The following is a 15,478-nucleotide window of genomic DNA, read 5'->3' on the forward strand; positions in this document are numbered from 1 at the left end:
CCTAGCTTAAATAGTTCTTCACTGGTTGCAGATCACATGGCCATAGTGCTTGCATCTAGACCAAATAATTCATGTGTTGTGCAAAGTTCACTTTTTGTGCACTTAAAACCATCTTAAAACATACATAAAATAATTAAAAGATTTCATTTAAATAAAACTTAATCCACCATTCATAAATTGTAATTTATTTTTCATCTGCTGCTCTTGCACACAGCGCATATACTTCACTTTGATCTGACAGTTAACGCTGACAGTGACACTGACACTTTACGTTAGTCGTTAAGACTCCGCGCACACGGGCGACAAAACTGTTTTGTCTCCGTCGCTCGGTCTATGGGCTAGTATGAAGGTGCGCACACGAGGCGACGCAACTTTTCATACAAATACGAAAGTTGCCGAGCAACTTTGTCGACCGTGTGCGCGGAGCCTTCAGATCATAACAGATGTTGGTCATGTCATGTTGGTAATGTATAGCACTTATTTACGTTGTTCCATGTTTACTTACGAAAAACTTGAAAAATATCAAATAAAATTATTCTTCAGTGTTCTTCTTACATAAGTTTGTTCCGGCTCACATGAACTACATAAAAAATGCGTGCGTGCCATAGGAAATGTTCTCATAGGTACCATTTGTAAGACTTGTAACTCTTGTAAGCCACTATTTAAGCACTTAAACATATTATTACCTCTCGCTTGTATGTGTACCTATACTCAACATTTGTATTTTTACAAGAAAATATCCAAAATATTTCAAAAAACGGTCAGAAATGTGCCCTGTTAACCCAAGATATATCTTGCACCAACCACGCTGTATTAAAGACATTTACAAAAAAAATGCGTACAACATGAGTTTAAAGATATAAAATAATTTGCCTGCTCACATAAAGTCACTAGAGGGAAATAGGTTTAATAATGTATTAAGAAGCTGGCTTCTTGACTGCTGTTTTTATAGCATTTCTGATTACATGGCTTCAAAGAATGACAATAACATTACAAATTGTTACTTCTTGAAAATGTTTTATTAATGTTTTACTATTGTCTGTTATGTATTTTAGTGTTAAATGTAGTCTTAGTACGTATGTAATTTAAGATTATTGTACCTACAAATTTGCATGCTGTTTATGAACAGCAGAAGAAGGTGAAACTGTCATATTTTTATATTTTTTATTAACCTAAGACCCTTATTGTACCCTTTTTCTGCAAATAAAACACTTCTATTTCTATTTCATACTGACATTCCCAGTTTCCAGCAGTGAAATATAAATAACACTTCTTTGCTTTGTTATGAAGCGTTGGCAGTTCAAAAATGAGTGGACAGACCGAAGAAGACAGCAAAGCTGCAGATGACTCTATCACAGATGTGCGGTATAATTTCTGCAAGGACTGGGTCGAGAAGCAGAATAGTGAATGCGCGAAAAAGTCCCAGCAGAATAAGAATGATATCCAGTTTATAATACAAAACAATGCTGACAGGAAGAAGTTTTTGTTGTCAGCCGCCGAGGATGATGCTACTGTGCCGAACGGCGTTGGGGAACCTTCGGTGGAGCCAAAGGCTGTGGTAAGTAGTTTTTCATTAATTTACCTGTACCTAATAGGTATGTCTCTGTTATTTTTGTATGATTTGTGGATCCAGATAGGCGCAGCACAGAACTCGGGGGGGGGGGGGGTCAATTTTGAGGCATGATTTAGATGATTATTATGGTTATGGGTATTTTATCCCAAATAGTTTTTCTTCATACTATACAAATGCTTCAAACACTCTGGTGTTGAGTTTTTGAGGTATGTGTACCTCAAAATCTCAGTCATTCTTCTTAATTCTATATGTAACTTTTAAATTTAACTGTTTAGGTGTCAAAGGAAATTTTATAACTACTACTATAATTAGACTAAGTTCGTAGTAAGTAGACTGACTTAATTAAGTATAAGAAGGCCTTAATTTTCTAATATTCTTTCAGAAACTACAAAAGCTGCGAACCAAAGATGTGCGCATGGAATGTGGATGGTTGTCCTGTAATCATGTTACGGAGGATTACAAGGAATTCCAAGACCATTGCCGTAACCACATTTCGGACCTGCAAGTGTCTGAGGAGGATGGTAAAGGTATGTTATTTTGACACTTTTGCAACCAAGAGTTATGAAAAACCACCGGTTTCTGACATAGTGCGCCGTTTTTTGTCTGGTAGTGAATGTTTTTATCTCGTGCCACCCAGAGCTGTAGCTAGGGGGGGCATTGTTTGACAATTCCCTACAAAAAACCCCATTGTCCTATCTTAGAATCACCAATCTTTAATAATGTAGCAATTATTGCACTCTACTTGTAATTGCAGCTTATGCCCTATGTTAAATTTAAGTCTGGTTACTGCCCTGCTGCCACCCAATGTACATTGATATCTAGATATTGTTTCAAGGGAATTTTCACATTTAAACATCTAATCTAATTGTAGTGTACGTTTATGAATTAATAAGGGGGCTAAAATATATTTTCTTTGTAAAAAAAAAGTTTTTTGAACTAATGAAACTAATCTCAGTTTAAAATACAACTTTTTTAAGGTGTGCAAACACAAGGTTAAGAGTTATTTACATACATACATATAATCATGCCTGTATCCCATAAAGGGGTAGGCAGAGCACATGAACTCCTTAAGTTTCAGTGCCACTTTTGGCAAGGGGTTGAAACAAATCTAAATTGTGACATTGCAGTGACAGGTTGTCTCTCGCCTGCGCCACAATTTAACCCATATCCCACAGTCGACTTCTACGACACCCACGGGAAGAAAGGATGACCGTCACCACACGGTTACCTGTCACCAGAGTTATTTACAATCTGCTAAATCTCTCTCAAAGACCATTCAATTACATTTTTAACCCCCGACGCAAAAACGACGGGGTGTTATAAGTTTGACGTGTCTGTCTGTCTGTGGCATCGTAGCTTCCGAACGGATGAACCGATTTAGGTTTAGTTTTTTTTGTCTGAAAGCTGAGTTAGTCAGGAGTGTTCTTAGCCATGTTTCATGAAAATCGGTTTACTATATCACAGTCGGGGGTTTTTTCAAAATTTTAATTTTGTGGTTAGGTTATAAATTTCTCCATAAAAATTCTAGTAAACATTATTCCAGTAATCTACTCCTGCCTCTGGGACTCCTGTAAACACAGCAACACAGATTTCGACGAGATGTGTCGCCACATGAACTACCACGCGTACCACGGCCGCCTGCTTGGCATCGGCTTCAACGCGCAAGCCACTCTCAAGTTGGCGTGCTGTAAAAAAGACTCCAGCTTGAGGAACAAGCTGCCGGTGCTCAAGGAGGACTTCTGCTGTCTGTGGGTCCGGTGCGGAAGCAAGTTTAAGTCTATGCAGGTATAAATTAATAAATGAATAAACACTTCTGGAGTTGCAAGGGTCCATAGGTGACTTCTTACCATCAGGCTAACTATGGCTTAGACACTTAAAACAATTGCTTATTATAAGCATGCACCTTGCCCGATGTCGAGCGTGACTCGTGAGTGTGTCGTGCCTTATCCACCACGAACCACGTCAACCTTTTCGGCCAGTTTTCGATATGCTGCTACTCGATGCTGGAATAACATTCCGCCGCCAGTAAGAAACGTTGCTTCATTTTCAGGCTTTCCTAGATCATGTGGCTCTCCACACCCACTACGCCCCTCGCCTCACCTGCTCGTGGGCAGGCTGTGGTGCTACCTTCCCGCGCGCCGTGTTACTAACAACCCACGTGCGCTCACATACAGGTACAAGTACAGAAGGCTCACTCCTTTGATGTTCACAAAATGCGCCATTCTAATTCTTACCTACATTAACAAATGACCGCACCGACATTAAATTCTATTGCGCTGCGAAGGTCGTCACCACTGAATGGGCCGCGAACTCGCGGCCGCCGGCATGTACTTATAGCGCGGCGATAGAATCGCAGAGTAGTTAAGCCGCTCCTGATAATAAATACGCTCTTTAGCGTTATTGATTAATGATTAGTCTAAGAAATATAGGATATTATACTATAGTTACTATATTGTTTATCAATTTTATAGGCGAGCGTCTGTTGGCGTGCTACCATTGCGGGCGGCACTTCGCGACCAATAGAAAGATCGTGGACCATCGCACGAGGCAGGTCAGTCATCTTTAATTACTTTTGTCAATTGAAATAGTACCTATTTGGCTAGCTGTTCGTTTTAGTTGTAGCTTTTATCACTGAATTTACTTTTTTTTAACCCCTGACGCAAAAACGACGGGGTGTCATAAGTTTGACGTGTATGTCTGTCTGTCCGCTGTTTGTCTGTCTTGTCTGTGTGTGTGTCTGTCTGTGGCATCGTAGCTCGGATGAACCGATTTAGATTTAGTTTTTTTTGTTTGAAAGCTGAGTTAGTCGGGAGTGTTCTTAGCCATGTGTCATGAAAATCGGTCCACTATGTCGCGGTCGGGGTTTTTTTTTCGAGCTATGATGCCACAGACAGACACTCAGACAGACAGACACGTCTAGTGATGGGTAGGACATCAATTTCAAATGAGTTTGTATGAGTACCTCATTTCCAAAAATGAGGTGTTACAATGTCTTACTTCAAATGAGGTGAGGTACTGATCTGTATATATGTGACAATCCATCACAGAAAGGCCCTTATGGCAGGTATTGAGTTAGGCACAGATCCTAAATCTGCATTAAATAAGCTATCTAATACAAAAAAAATCATGGCCCTAGGCCACGTACTTTTTTTTTTTTAAATCATCAAGCATACACATGCTAAGTATTGCACTTTTGAGAAAACGTGAAAAGAAGTTTGAAACTCACTTTAAGGGTGTTCCCATTGGAAGTTACATAGATGACGATTGATTGTGTATCTCAAGGTACATTTCTTTGAGAATCAGTTGTGATTGTGTTTCATCGACTTCCAGATCATGAAAAATCGAGCTTTGATTAGGGCAAGTCGCTTATAAGAAAAAAATTAGGAAAACATATTTTTTTGGCTTTTCTTCTAATATGTTGCTATCTGAACTATAGTACATAGTTATATATGTTTCAACTTACATTTAAGGATAGAAATAAAATCCCAATATGTATATTTTAATCAGAATATCACAATTAGAATATTTAACATCTGCTCCTATAATAATAATAATTTTCGTATAGAGACTTCTAAATTATATTTAATCAGTCTACACATTTATAACTAAAGTGTCAGAATTATTCTGCATGTCTTATTTTTTTATTTATAAATTTTTAAAGTTACATAAAAATCACAAATTACTCCCATACATTTGGGAAAAGGGCCCTTATGACCATCACAGATAAAAATTACTCATTGCTAATGTATTTTATTATTTTAGTTACTTATCTTGTATTATAACAGAATACCAAAGAAAAAATGTTATATGAAGTAATCTTAAAATCTTGATCATTAATCAGTAATTCTCATAAAACGTTTATTATAATTATTAATTCACACAGTACCTACCAGATCGATTTGTAATTCTTAATATTTGTTTTTTAATTATTTAAGACACTTAGTATATCGGAAGAAAACACATCTTACCACCGATAATGTCACCAATAAGGGACCATTCATAAACTACGTACCGTCAACTGCTGCAACATTGCCACGTGGCATCAACTGTGCCTACAATTGCATTTATAAATAAAGTGTTTGTTTCCTTAAGTTGAAGCCACGAGGCAATGTTGCAGCAGTTTACGGTAAGAATAAACTTTTTTATTTTAAATTGACGACTAGGTACCTAAATCGGGTAATTTTTAAATTAGGTATCAAAGTACTTCATTGAATCGTACCTATATAACATAAACTAACTTATAAACAAAAGTTGTAAGTAATTACAACATTTTTTAACAACAGTTTTCATATTTTCGAACGCGCTCTGGCATAAGGACCCTTTTCTACTAAACTTTGAGCTGAATTTTAATATAGAAATACTTAACGGACACTACTGAAACCAAGCTACAATTGCACGTCTATTCGTATATTTTACTATTTTGCATAAATTCAAAAATCGATAATTTCGAACGATTTTACAAAAACGTCGATATCTCCGTAACTAGAAACCGCCATAAGGGCCCTTTTCTTATGGATTGTCACATATATATAATTTCTAGCATCGGCTGTTTGACAAATTCCATCGGCAACAAAAACTAGTATGTGTAGTTGTGTACTAGGTAAATATCCTTTATACATACTAAATTTCATTGGTCATAATGAGTACTTGAACATTTAACAAGAGAAAATAGATAAAATTAAAAAATATTTCAAGGACTGTCATAGAGGCCTGCATAACAACTTAATTTGATGTTTTTATGGAACTGGGTCTAATTTTGCCATTGAATAATATTATTTACAGTTTGTTCCATTTAAATTACTGCTACAAATTACAGTGGTTTCATATTATTAACAGCTTAATAATAACATACTTTGATTAGCATAGTTACCATAAAACTGCATGTTTTAAAACAAACTAAAGTTCGTATTGTTTTATAATTAGTACCACTTTTACATAAAAATAACAAACCTACCACTCCATGTGTTTTAAAAGCAATATGATAGTAATTAAAAACACCATCAACATTCGCGACGCCGGTAAGTCTTTTCAGTTCAGTTTCACTATTTTTTTGCACACAAATGACACTAAGGCAGAATCACAGGTATATTTGATTGTGTAAAAGTTGTCACCATTATTACATTTTGGCTCATTTATTAGTATTATCACTGTAGGACAAAACTAAACTTTATGCAAATATTGCTAATGCAACTAAGTACGTACAAACTAACTTTTCTTCTGTAAACTGTCATTACTGTCAACGTCAACCGCCTGTGAATTACGTTTCGTGTCGGATTTATTTATCATTCTATTGAATTAAGAAATGAATTATTCTTTCTATTACTGATTAAATACTTAATTAAACTACCATGCTTCACATAATTTATATTATATTTCGGTCAGTAATCTTGTAATTGTTTTTAAGCAAGCTTCGTAAACGCATCTTCTCAGTGGTTGGCCCTCTGTGTTGGTATGCTTGGTATTCCGAATATTCAAAACACTTGAGTTACCATTTCAACGTCCAGTCTAAGAGAGCTCCCTGATTACACATAACAATAGCCATACAAACTCTATTGCTGCGGTAGATCACGTTATACTGGTCAATGTGTTAGCACAATAATAGCTATCAAAAAATTCAAAAATGAAGACCTGCCGCGAAAAACAACATTTTGCATCTCAGCTGCATTTATTCATGACTTCACAAATGCGACAGAGACAAAAGATGTGGTTCACGCGAAATCGTCTGATTTTTCGCGCGATTTTTGCGAGCAAGTTAACTATCCTGGGATCAAAAAGGCGTAAAATGTATGAAAACTTGCGGCGCATAAGATTGTTTTCTTTCGAGTCATGTGTAACGTATTTTTGGTGAGGCAAATTTGAAGCCCGCGTGTGTCTGTCTCACTCCCTCTTATGGTAAACGTAACTATCTGTTTCACTTTGAAAGGATTTTTGAAGTGTTGTTGTCACAGTGCCTCTTCTGTCTTTCCGGTACAAAGCGATTTCCGGTACAAACGAGTCAAACGATACATTTTATTTTATCGGTGGACCTTTTGTCCCGGCCATAAGGTCTGTAGTTCGATAACTGAACGTGTGGTTGATCACTTCATTTGAGGTGTCGACTCTCGCGACGGAGTTTGAGGGCCGCGTCTGCCGCGAGGCGCGCGAGTGGATGATGAGTTTTTGACGTTTTGTGACATTTGAAGTATGTGCATGATCTGTGAGGAATGAGGTGTTTGTGTTGCTACTGTTGCGAGCGAGTATTTGAGGGCCGCGAGGCGCGCGTGTGGATGATGAGTTTTGACGTTTTTGTGACATTTGAAGTACGTGAATGCTTTGTGAGGCGTGAGGTGTTTGTGTTGCGACTGTCACAAGCGAGTAAAATGAGGTGCGGTGAGTTGAAGTGTGATGCAATACATTTTTGCCGTGTGAAGTACTGCGACAAATTAACAATATGAGTGGTACAAATGAGGTGCCTCACGAGTGAGGAACTCAACACTAGACACGTCAAACTTATAACACCCCGTTGTTTTTGCGTCGGTCGTTTAAAAATACACACTGATACTTCAGTGTTCAACAGCAACACGTACATTTGCTGGATCCACAGTAACGCACATCACATGGCGACCCTGCCATGATCACATCACAAGATTCACAAGACAACGCCAAAGTGTTTTTAACCCCCGGCGCATAGTTTGACTTGTCTGTCAGTCTGTTTATGTGTGTGTCTGTCTGTGGCATCGTAGCTCCCGAACTGATGACCCAATCCGACCGGATTACCGATTACCGACCGATTTAGATTTAGTTTTCTTTTTGTTTGAAAGCTGAATTAGTCGGGCGTGTTCTGCCATGTTTCATGAAAATCGGTCCACTATGTCGCGATCGGGGGTTTTTTCAAAATTGTATTTTTGTGGTTTATTAGGTTATCTCAAATTTGGCTGAATGATCAAAAACTTGTTCCAGAACGTCCACCCCTCAAGCGAGCACACCTGCTCCGTCTGCAGTTTCTCCTACGCCACAGCGTACCTGCTCCGCCAGCATACGCGCCAGCACATCTCCCAGCACGCGTGCACGCTGTGCGACATGTCGGCGCCCACGCTCGCCACGCTGGCTCAGCACGTGCGCTACAGACACCTGCCCGACCACTGCCGCACGCACAAGTGCCCGACCTGCGAACATAAGTAAGGCTTTCTTAAACTATAAATGCTCAGCCACGACATTGGTCTAAGCGCGACAGCGGTGAGCGGCGGCCATACATTGGAGCGAGACACAGCGATGGGACTTTTCATTCGCATGTATGGCTGCCGCTCACCGCTGTCGCGCTTAGACCATTGTCGTGGCTGGGCCGTAACGTTTATTCTTTGAACCAAAAAAGTACAGTATCTTTTAAATATACTGAAATTTACTCAAATGCATAAAAAACTTCGCCTTCGCTGCTACGATAGAATTCAACTACCTTTCCTGGCAGTTTTTTATATTCAGCCATGCGATACTGGAATATCTTTCCTCCACCAGCAATGTTACTTCAACTTTTTCACTTCAAAATTAAATGAATACTGTGACGCTTTACTTGCCATATGCGCTTCGCGCATATGACTAAGACCAACAGAGACAGACCTACGCCGCTGGGCCCTAGGTTAAGAATGACAGAAATAATAATACTCCACTGCACTCTAAATGCCATTTGCGCTCCCGCATATAATTTAGAATGACAGAGATAGCACTACTCCGCTGCGCTGTAAATGCCATATGCGCGTCTCTGGCAACCTGTCTTTCAACACTGCAAATGCTAAGAGTGGGTACTTAAACTTGGATAGTTTTCCGTATAAAGGCACGCGATGCTGGAATAACTTTCCTTCCCTAGTTTGTTACTGCACTGACGCATTTTTTAAATAAGTATTTTAAACATATTAAAAATTTATCTTCTCACTCCTAATCTACTATTTATTTTGATAAACTATACGGCATTGTCAGTATTAACGACTAACGCTGCTTTAAAAAGCTGATGGTTCTGGGTTCTAATCCCAGTAAGATCATACATTCATTTTGGATTGATACGTTTTGCGATACTTTTTTTTTAGACGTTAGATGTTTGACCACGATCACACCCTGACGGTAAGTGATGATGCGGTCTACGGTGGAGTACGCTTACCTATGAGATACCTATTTACTCTTGCTTTAAAGAGACCATTGTACTCATGTGGAAACACAGACTCAGGCAGGGCATTCCACTCCTTGGCCGTTCGCAAAACAAATGTTGAAGCGAAACGCTTAGTGCGTATTATCGGAATCTAGAGATGCACCGAATATTCGGTTACTATTCGGTATCCGGCCGATTCGGCCCTTGTTTTAATATTCGGCTTGATGCCGGATAGTGACGTACTATCCGGCCGGATACCGGATGTGCTATTTTTGGTTGAATGGTTTTGGGGTAAACAACTTAAATGTACAAAAAAAGTTACGGTTATAATCATAGCCCTTTATAATAAAAAAAAAAAACATTTAAACATCATTTTTGCCATGAACGAACTAATTATAAAATTATATCAAAACTAGTTTGGACTTAAAACCGACTCCGCGCGCAGTTCACTGCGAAACAAGTCAAAACCTGCATGATTTGCCCGCTCCCTGCTTAAATTGTAGGTATTGTAGGTAAAACTCTGCTAGCCGAATGTTCGGCGGCCGGATACCGAATATTCGGCCGATGATTAGTCCGAATATTCGGTATCCGGTATCCGGCCAAACAACTATCCGTTGCATCTCTATGGAATACTAACCGTGAAGCGATGCCGCATTGCCGATTGTCTGTTGGTCCTATGCTGAAATGGGGACGGAGGAACAAGGTTGTACAGTCGCCATCAGATATATAGGAGCGCCCGAGGTGCTCACAAATATCTGAACACGCCTGTATTGCCATGGCGTTAGAGGCGTGTTCAGATATTTTTGAGTACCTTGGGCGCTCCGATATATCTGATGGCGACTGTACAGTTCCTGAGGGCTCTCTCCCAAATGTATCCTGTAAAAGACCGATAAGCTGGCACCCTTCCGACGATGCTCCAGACTATGAAGTCGAGAATTGGTTAGCTCGTCTAACATTTCATTGTATTTAACTTTCAGGGCTATAACAAAATCCGATCTCCGCAAGCACATAGAGACGCACACAAAGAAACGCAAGAAAGAAGACAGCGACATATCGGACGAGGAACAAGGACAGAAGAAGAGGAAGCGATACGCGTGCCATATGTGCGAGAAGGACAAAGTGTTTTCCAGAGGCAGTCGGCTGACGACGCATCTGGTTAAAGTGCATGGCGTGCAGTGGCCGTTCGGGCATAGTAGGTTTAGGTATGTTATTGTTATATTAAACTATAGATATGGAAGAAACTATAGACGGATACATATATATAAATGATTCTAAAGAATCACTGTCATAGGCGAAAAACCACATTAAAATCAATTGAGAAGTTTTTGAGTCACAACAGACACAAACAGACAGACGCGGCAGAGAACTTATTTTATAATGATGTGTTGTTATAGATATTGACTTTATTACCTGCGTAAAGACACTGAAATCACTGTACTATTCGAATTCTAGAAGTTTTTTTACAGAAATCTTTCCAATATGACGTGACGTGAGACGTTGTTTCTACCTAGGCATTCATCGTGACGTTCATGACTGTATTTTTTTCTTTATTGGATTTAATCTTTGAAAAAGTGAGGAAACCGGACTAATTCCAATAAGGCCTAGTTACCCTTCGGGTTGGAAGGTCAAATGGCAGTCGCTTTCGTAAAACTAGTGTCTACGCCAAATCTTGGGATTAGTTGTTAAAGAACCCCAGGCTCTCATACTCTCATGAGCCGTGGCAAATGCTAGGATAACGAAAGGAGAATGATGATGATTTGATTTATTCTTTGGTCTAATGTGTCTAGTAGGTACATTATCTTTCTTTTACAGATACCAAATAAGCGAAGACGGCATGTACCGCCTAACAACAACCCGATACGAGATTCTAGAGGTAAAATACTAAAGCCTTAAAAATAGTATAACTTTAGACTTATATTGACCGGGATATAGACCGTGATTACCTTTTTGATTTTTGTCGAGCTCCCGATATTTCGACGCAGTTGCATGCATCATGATCACGGAAAACTGACGAAGGACCTCCTTCGCGCGCGTCGGCCTTCGTCAGTTTTCCGTGATCATGATGCATGCAACTGCGTCGAAATATCGGGAGCTCGACAAAAATCAAAAAGGTAATCACGGTCTATATCCCGGTCAATATAAGTCTAATGAAAATAACCGTGAATCATTCAAAACTCTTATAGTATGACTTATCTTTGTATGACTCTATGGTAATTTTCTTTTCCCCTCACTAGCTCGGAAACACGTGTTTTGTTCTTTAATACCAGTGGGTAAAAACGCATTTTATCCACTAGTGGGTAAAGTAATTTGACCTTGAATAAAGTCAAATTAACTGCTTTAAAATTGATAAAAGTAGGTGAATCTAGTAATAATGATGATTTACCACCTGTGGAACTACTGGAAGCAGTGTAAAATTCATTTTTTTGCGTTGTAGTTTCCTCGCTATAGTGAGGGGAAAAGTTTTGTGTTACACTCGGGTGCAAATGTATTTTACTTCTCGTGTGTTAAAAAACTCGCAAGTTCAGGTTTCTATTCTCGAGTCACTCGCTTCGCTCGTGGTTCAGCTATAGAATCCTTTCACTTGCTCGTTTTTCAATTTCACACTCTTAAAATACAACTTTGCCCCCTTGTATAACAAATAACTATTGTATGACTCTGTGGGACTTTGGTATTTTTCTCAAATCGTCTTTTTTTTATAAATTTAATAATCAACTTAAACATTATTTTTCAGGTCTCAAAGCAAATAGTCGACGGTTACAGCGGCCCGAAAGACTCCCTTTCAAACACTTTCGAGTTCAATCTCGAACAGAAATCGAAGCCCACTCTCACGACGCCCACGAGTTTCGAGATCTCGCTGAAGGGCGCGAGCAGTGAGCGCCGCGACGCGAGCGCCGTCGAGATCACGATGTGCGACGTGGACGAGCAGGGGAACATTATATGCTCGGAGGTCATCCGGGACGTGCTGCTGAGGGATGTGCAAATAGGATAGATTTAGTTTTAATAGCGCTCTAAAGTAGAAAAAAGGCTAGTGTCTTAATTATACTCTGGTACACATATTTTGTCAGAAGAAAGGCTAGTGTCTTAACTCTTAATTATACTCTGGCAAACATTTTGTCAGTAGAAAAAGTAAAAAAAAAAACGGACGCATTTAAGCCTCCGCCACACGGGCGCGTTTCGAGAGCGTTGCGTCAGCTTAGCGGCACGCGAGCTGAACGCGCGCTGTTTCTGCGCGTTGGCAGAGCGCTCCGCCGGCGTCGCGCCGGCGCATCGCGAGCGGTCCGCCCTCGGAACGCTTGTGCAGTCACACATAACACAGCGCGCGTTGCGATCGGACGGATTTACGGCATCATGAATTCGAACGTAGAAAGATAAATGCGAAAGTAACTCTGTCTGTGTGTCTGTCTGTCTGTCTGTTACACTTTCCCGCTTAAACCACGCAACCGATTTTGATGAAATTTGGAACAGACAATCTTTAGACCCTGAGACAGAACATAGGCTAATTTTTATTTCGAAAAAAAGGGATGAAGGGGTTGAAAAAGAGAGATAGGGATAGCGATAGGGATAGCGATAGGGATAGCGATAGGGATAGCGATAGCGATAGCGATAGCGACAGCGATAGCGACAGCGACAGCATAGCGATTGCGATAGCGATTGCAATAGCGATAGCGATTGCAATAGCGATTGCGATAGCGATTGCGATAGGGATACGGATACTATCGCTATCGCTATCGCTATCCCTATCCCTATCGCTATCCCTATCGCTCAGATCATGAGCGGATTGCGCGCGCATCGCGCGCTTCCCGCCAGCGTCCGGCGGGCGACACGCCGGCGTGTCGCTCCGCTGACGCGACGCCGACGCTCTCGAAACGCGCCCGTGTGGCGGAGGCTTTAGTTTCAAAATTTGAATTTCACATCATTTTCCACTGATAATGTGGACGTGTCTAAGTACAATTTAGTATAAAATCTCGAACAGAAATCGAAGCCCACTCTCACGACGCCCACGAGTTTCGAGATCTCGCTGAAGGGCGCGAGCAGTGAGCGCCGCGACGCGAGCGCCGTCGAGATCACGATGTGCGACGTGGACGAGCAGGGGAACATTATATGCTCGGAGGTCATCCGGGACGTGCTGCTGAGGGATGTGCAAATAGGATAGATTTAGTTTTAATAGCGCTCTAAAGTAGAAAAAAGGCTAGTGTCTTAATTATACTCTGGTACACATATTTTGTCAGAAGAAAGGCTAGTGTCTTAACTCTTAATTATACTCTGGCAAACATTTTGTCAGTAGAAAAAGTAAAAAAAAAAACGGACGCATTTAAGCCTCCGCCACACGGGCGCGTTTCGAGAGCGTTGCGTCAGCTTAGCGGCACGCGAGCTGAACGCGCGCTGTTTCTGCGCGTTGGCAGAGCGCTCCGCCGGCGTCGCGCCGGCGCATCGCGAGCGGTCCGCCCTCGGAACGCTTGTGCAGTCACACATAACACAGCGCGCGTTGCGATCGGACGGATTTACGGCATCATGAATTCGAACGTAGAAAGATAAATGCGAAAGTAACTCTGTCTGTGTGTCTGTCTGTCTGTCTGTTACACTTTCCCGCTTAAACCACGCAACCGATTTTGATGAAATTTGGAACAGACAATCTTTAGACCCTGAGACAGAACATAGGCTAATTTTTATTTCGAAAAAAAGGGATGAAGGGGTTGAAAAAGAGAGATAGGGATAGCGATAGGGATAGCGATAGGGATAGCGATAGGGATAGCGATAGCGATAGCGACAGCGATAGCGACAGCGACAGCGACAGCATAGCGATTGCGATAGCGATTGCAATAGCGATAGCGATTGCAATAGCGATTGCGATAGCGATTGCGATAGGGATACGGATACTATCGCTATCGCTATCGCTATCCCTATCCCTATCGCTATCCCTATCGCTCAGATCATGAGCGGATTGCGCGCGCATCGCGCGCTTCCCGCCAGCGTCCGGCGGGCGACACGCCGGCGTGTCGCTCCGCTGACGCGACGCCGACGCTCTCGAAACGCGCCCGTGTGGCGGAGGCTTTAGTTTCAAAATTTGAATTTCACATCATTTTCCACTGATAATGTGGACGTGTCTAAGTACAATTTAGTATAAAATCTCGAACAGAAATCGAAGCCCACTCTCACGACGCCCACGAGTTTCGAGATCTCGCTGAAGGGCGCGAGCAGTGAGCGCCGCGACGCGAGCGCCGTCGAGATCACGATGTGCGACGTGGACGAGCAGGGGAACATTATATGCTCGGAGGTCATCCGGGACGTGCTGCTGAGGGATGTGCAAATAGGATAGATTTAGTTTTAATAGCGCTCTAAAGTAGAAAAAAGGCTAGTGTCTTAATTATACTCTGGTACACATATTTTGTCAGAAGAAAGGCTAGTGTCTTAACTCTTAATTATACTCTGGCAAACATTTTGTCAGTAGAAAAAGTAAAAAAAAAAACGGACGCATTTAAGCCTCCGCCACACGGGCGCGTTTCGAGAGCGTTGCGTCAGCTTAGCGGCACGCGAGCTGAACGCGCGCTGTTTCTGCGCGTTGGCAGAGCGCTCCGCCGGCGTCGCGCCGGCGCATCGCGAGCGGTCCGCCCTCGGAACGCTTGTGCAGTCACACATAACACAGCGCGCGTTGCGATCGGACGGATTTACGGCATCATGAATTCGAACGTAGAAAGATAAATGCGAAAGTAACTCTGTCTGTGTGTCTGTCTGTCTGTCTGTTACACTTTCCCGCTTAAACCACGCAACCGATTTTGATGAAATTTGGA

The 15,478-nt window shown here is 41.3% G+C and overlaps 1 protein-coding gene across 7 annotated transcripts; it reads left to right on the forward strand.

Annotated features, from left to right (window-relative positions):
* Positions 1-469: 469 nt before the first annotated feature.
* Positions 470-13,993, forward strand: LOC125233892 (histone H4 transcription factor). 7 transcript variants are annotated; one of them, XM_048140053.1, is made up of 10 exons: positions 470-641; positions 1,291-1,558; positions 1,956-2,100; positions 3,117-3,358; positions 3,624-3,747; positions 4,045-4,124; positions 8,513-8,730; positions 10,667-10,891; positions 11,502-11,562; positions 12,421-12,828. In XM_048140053.1, exons 2-10 carry the CDS (start codon positions 1,307-1,309, stop codon positions 12,676-12,678), a joined length of 1,605 nt encoding a protein of 534 aa, XP_047996010.1. In that variant the 5' UTR covers positions 470-641; positions 1,291-1,306; the 3' UTR covers positions 12,679-12,828. The 7 variants fall into 7 exon arrangements, with proteins under 7 accessions (XP_047996010.1, XP_047996011.1, XP_047996006.1 ...); XM_048140054.1 differs by having other exon boundaries at positions 1,300-1,558; XM_048140049.1 differs by having other exon boundaries at positions 470-623.
* Positions 13,994-15,478: the final 1,485 nt, after the last annotated feature.

The sequence above is a fragment of the Leguminivora glycinivorella genome, chromosome 15 (genome assembly GCF_023078275.1).
Source record: "Leguminivora glycinivorella isolate SPB_JAAS2020 chromosome 15, LegGlyc_1.1, whole genome shotgun sequence".
Lineage (NCBI taxonomy): Eukaryota > Metazoa > Arthropoda > Insecta > Lepidoptera > Tortricidae > Leguminivora > Leguminivora glycinivorella.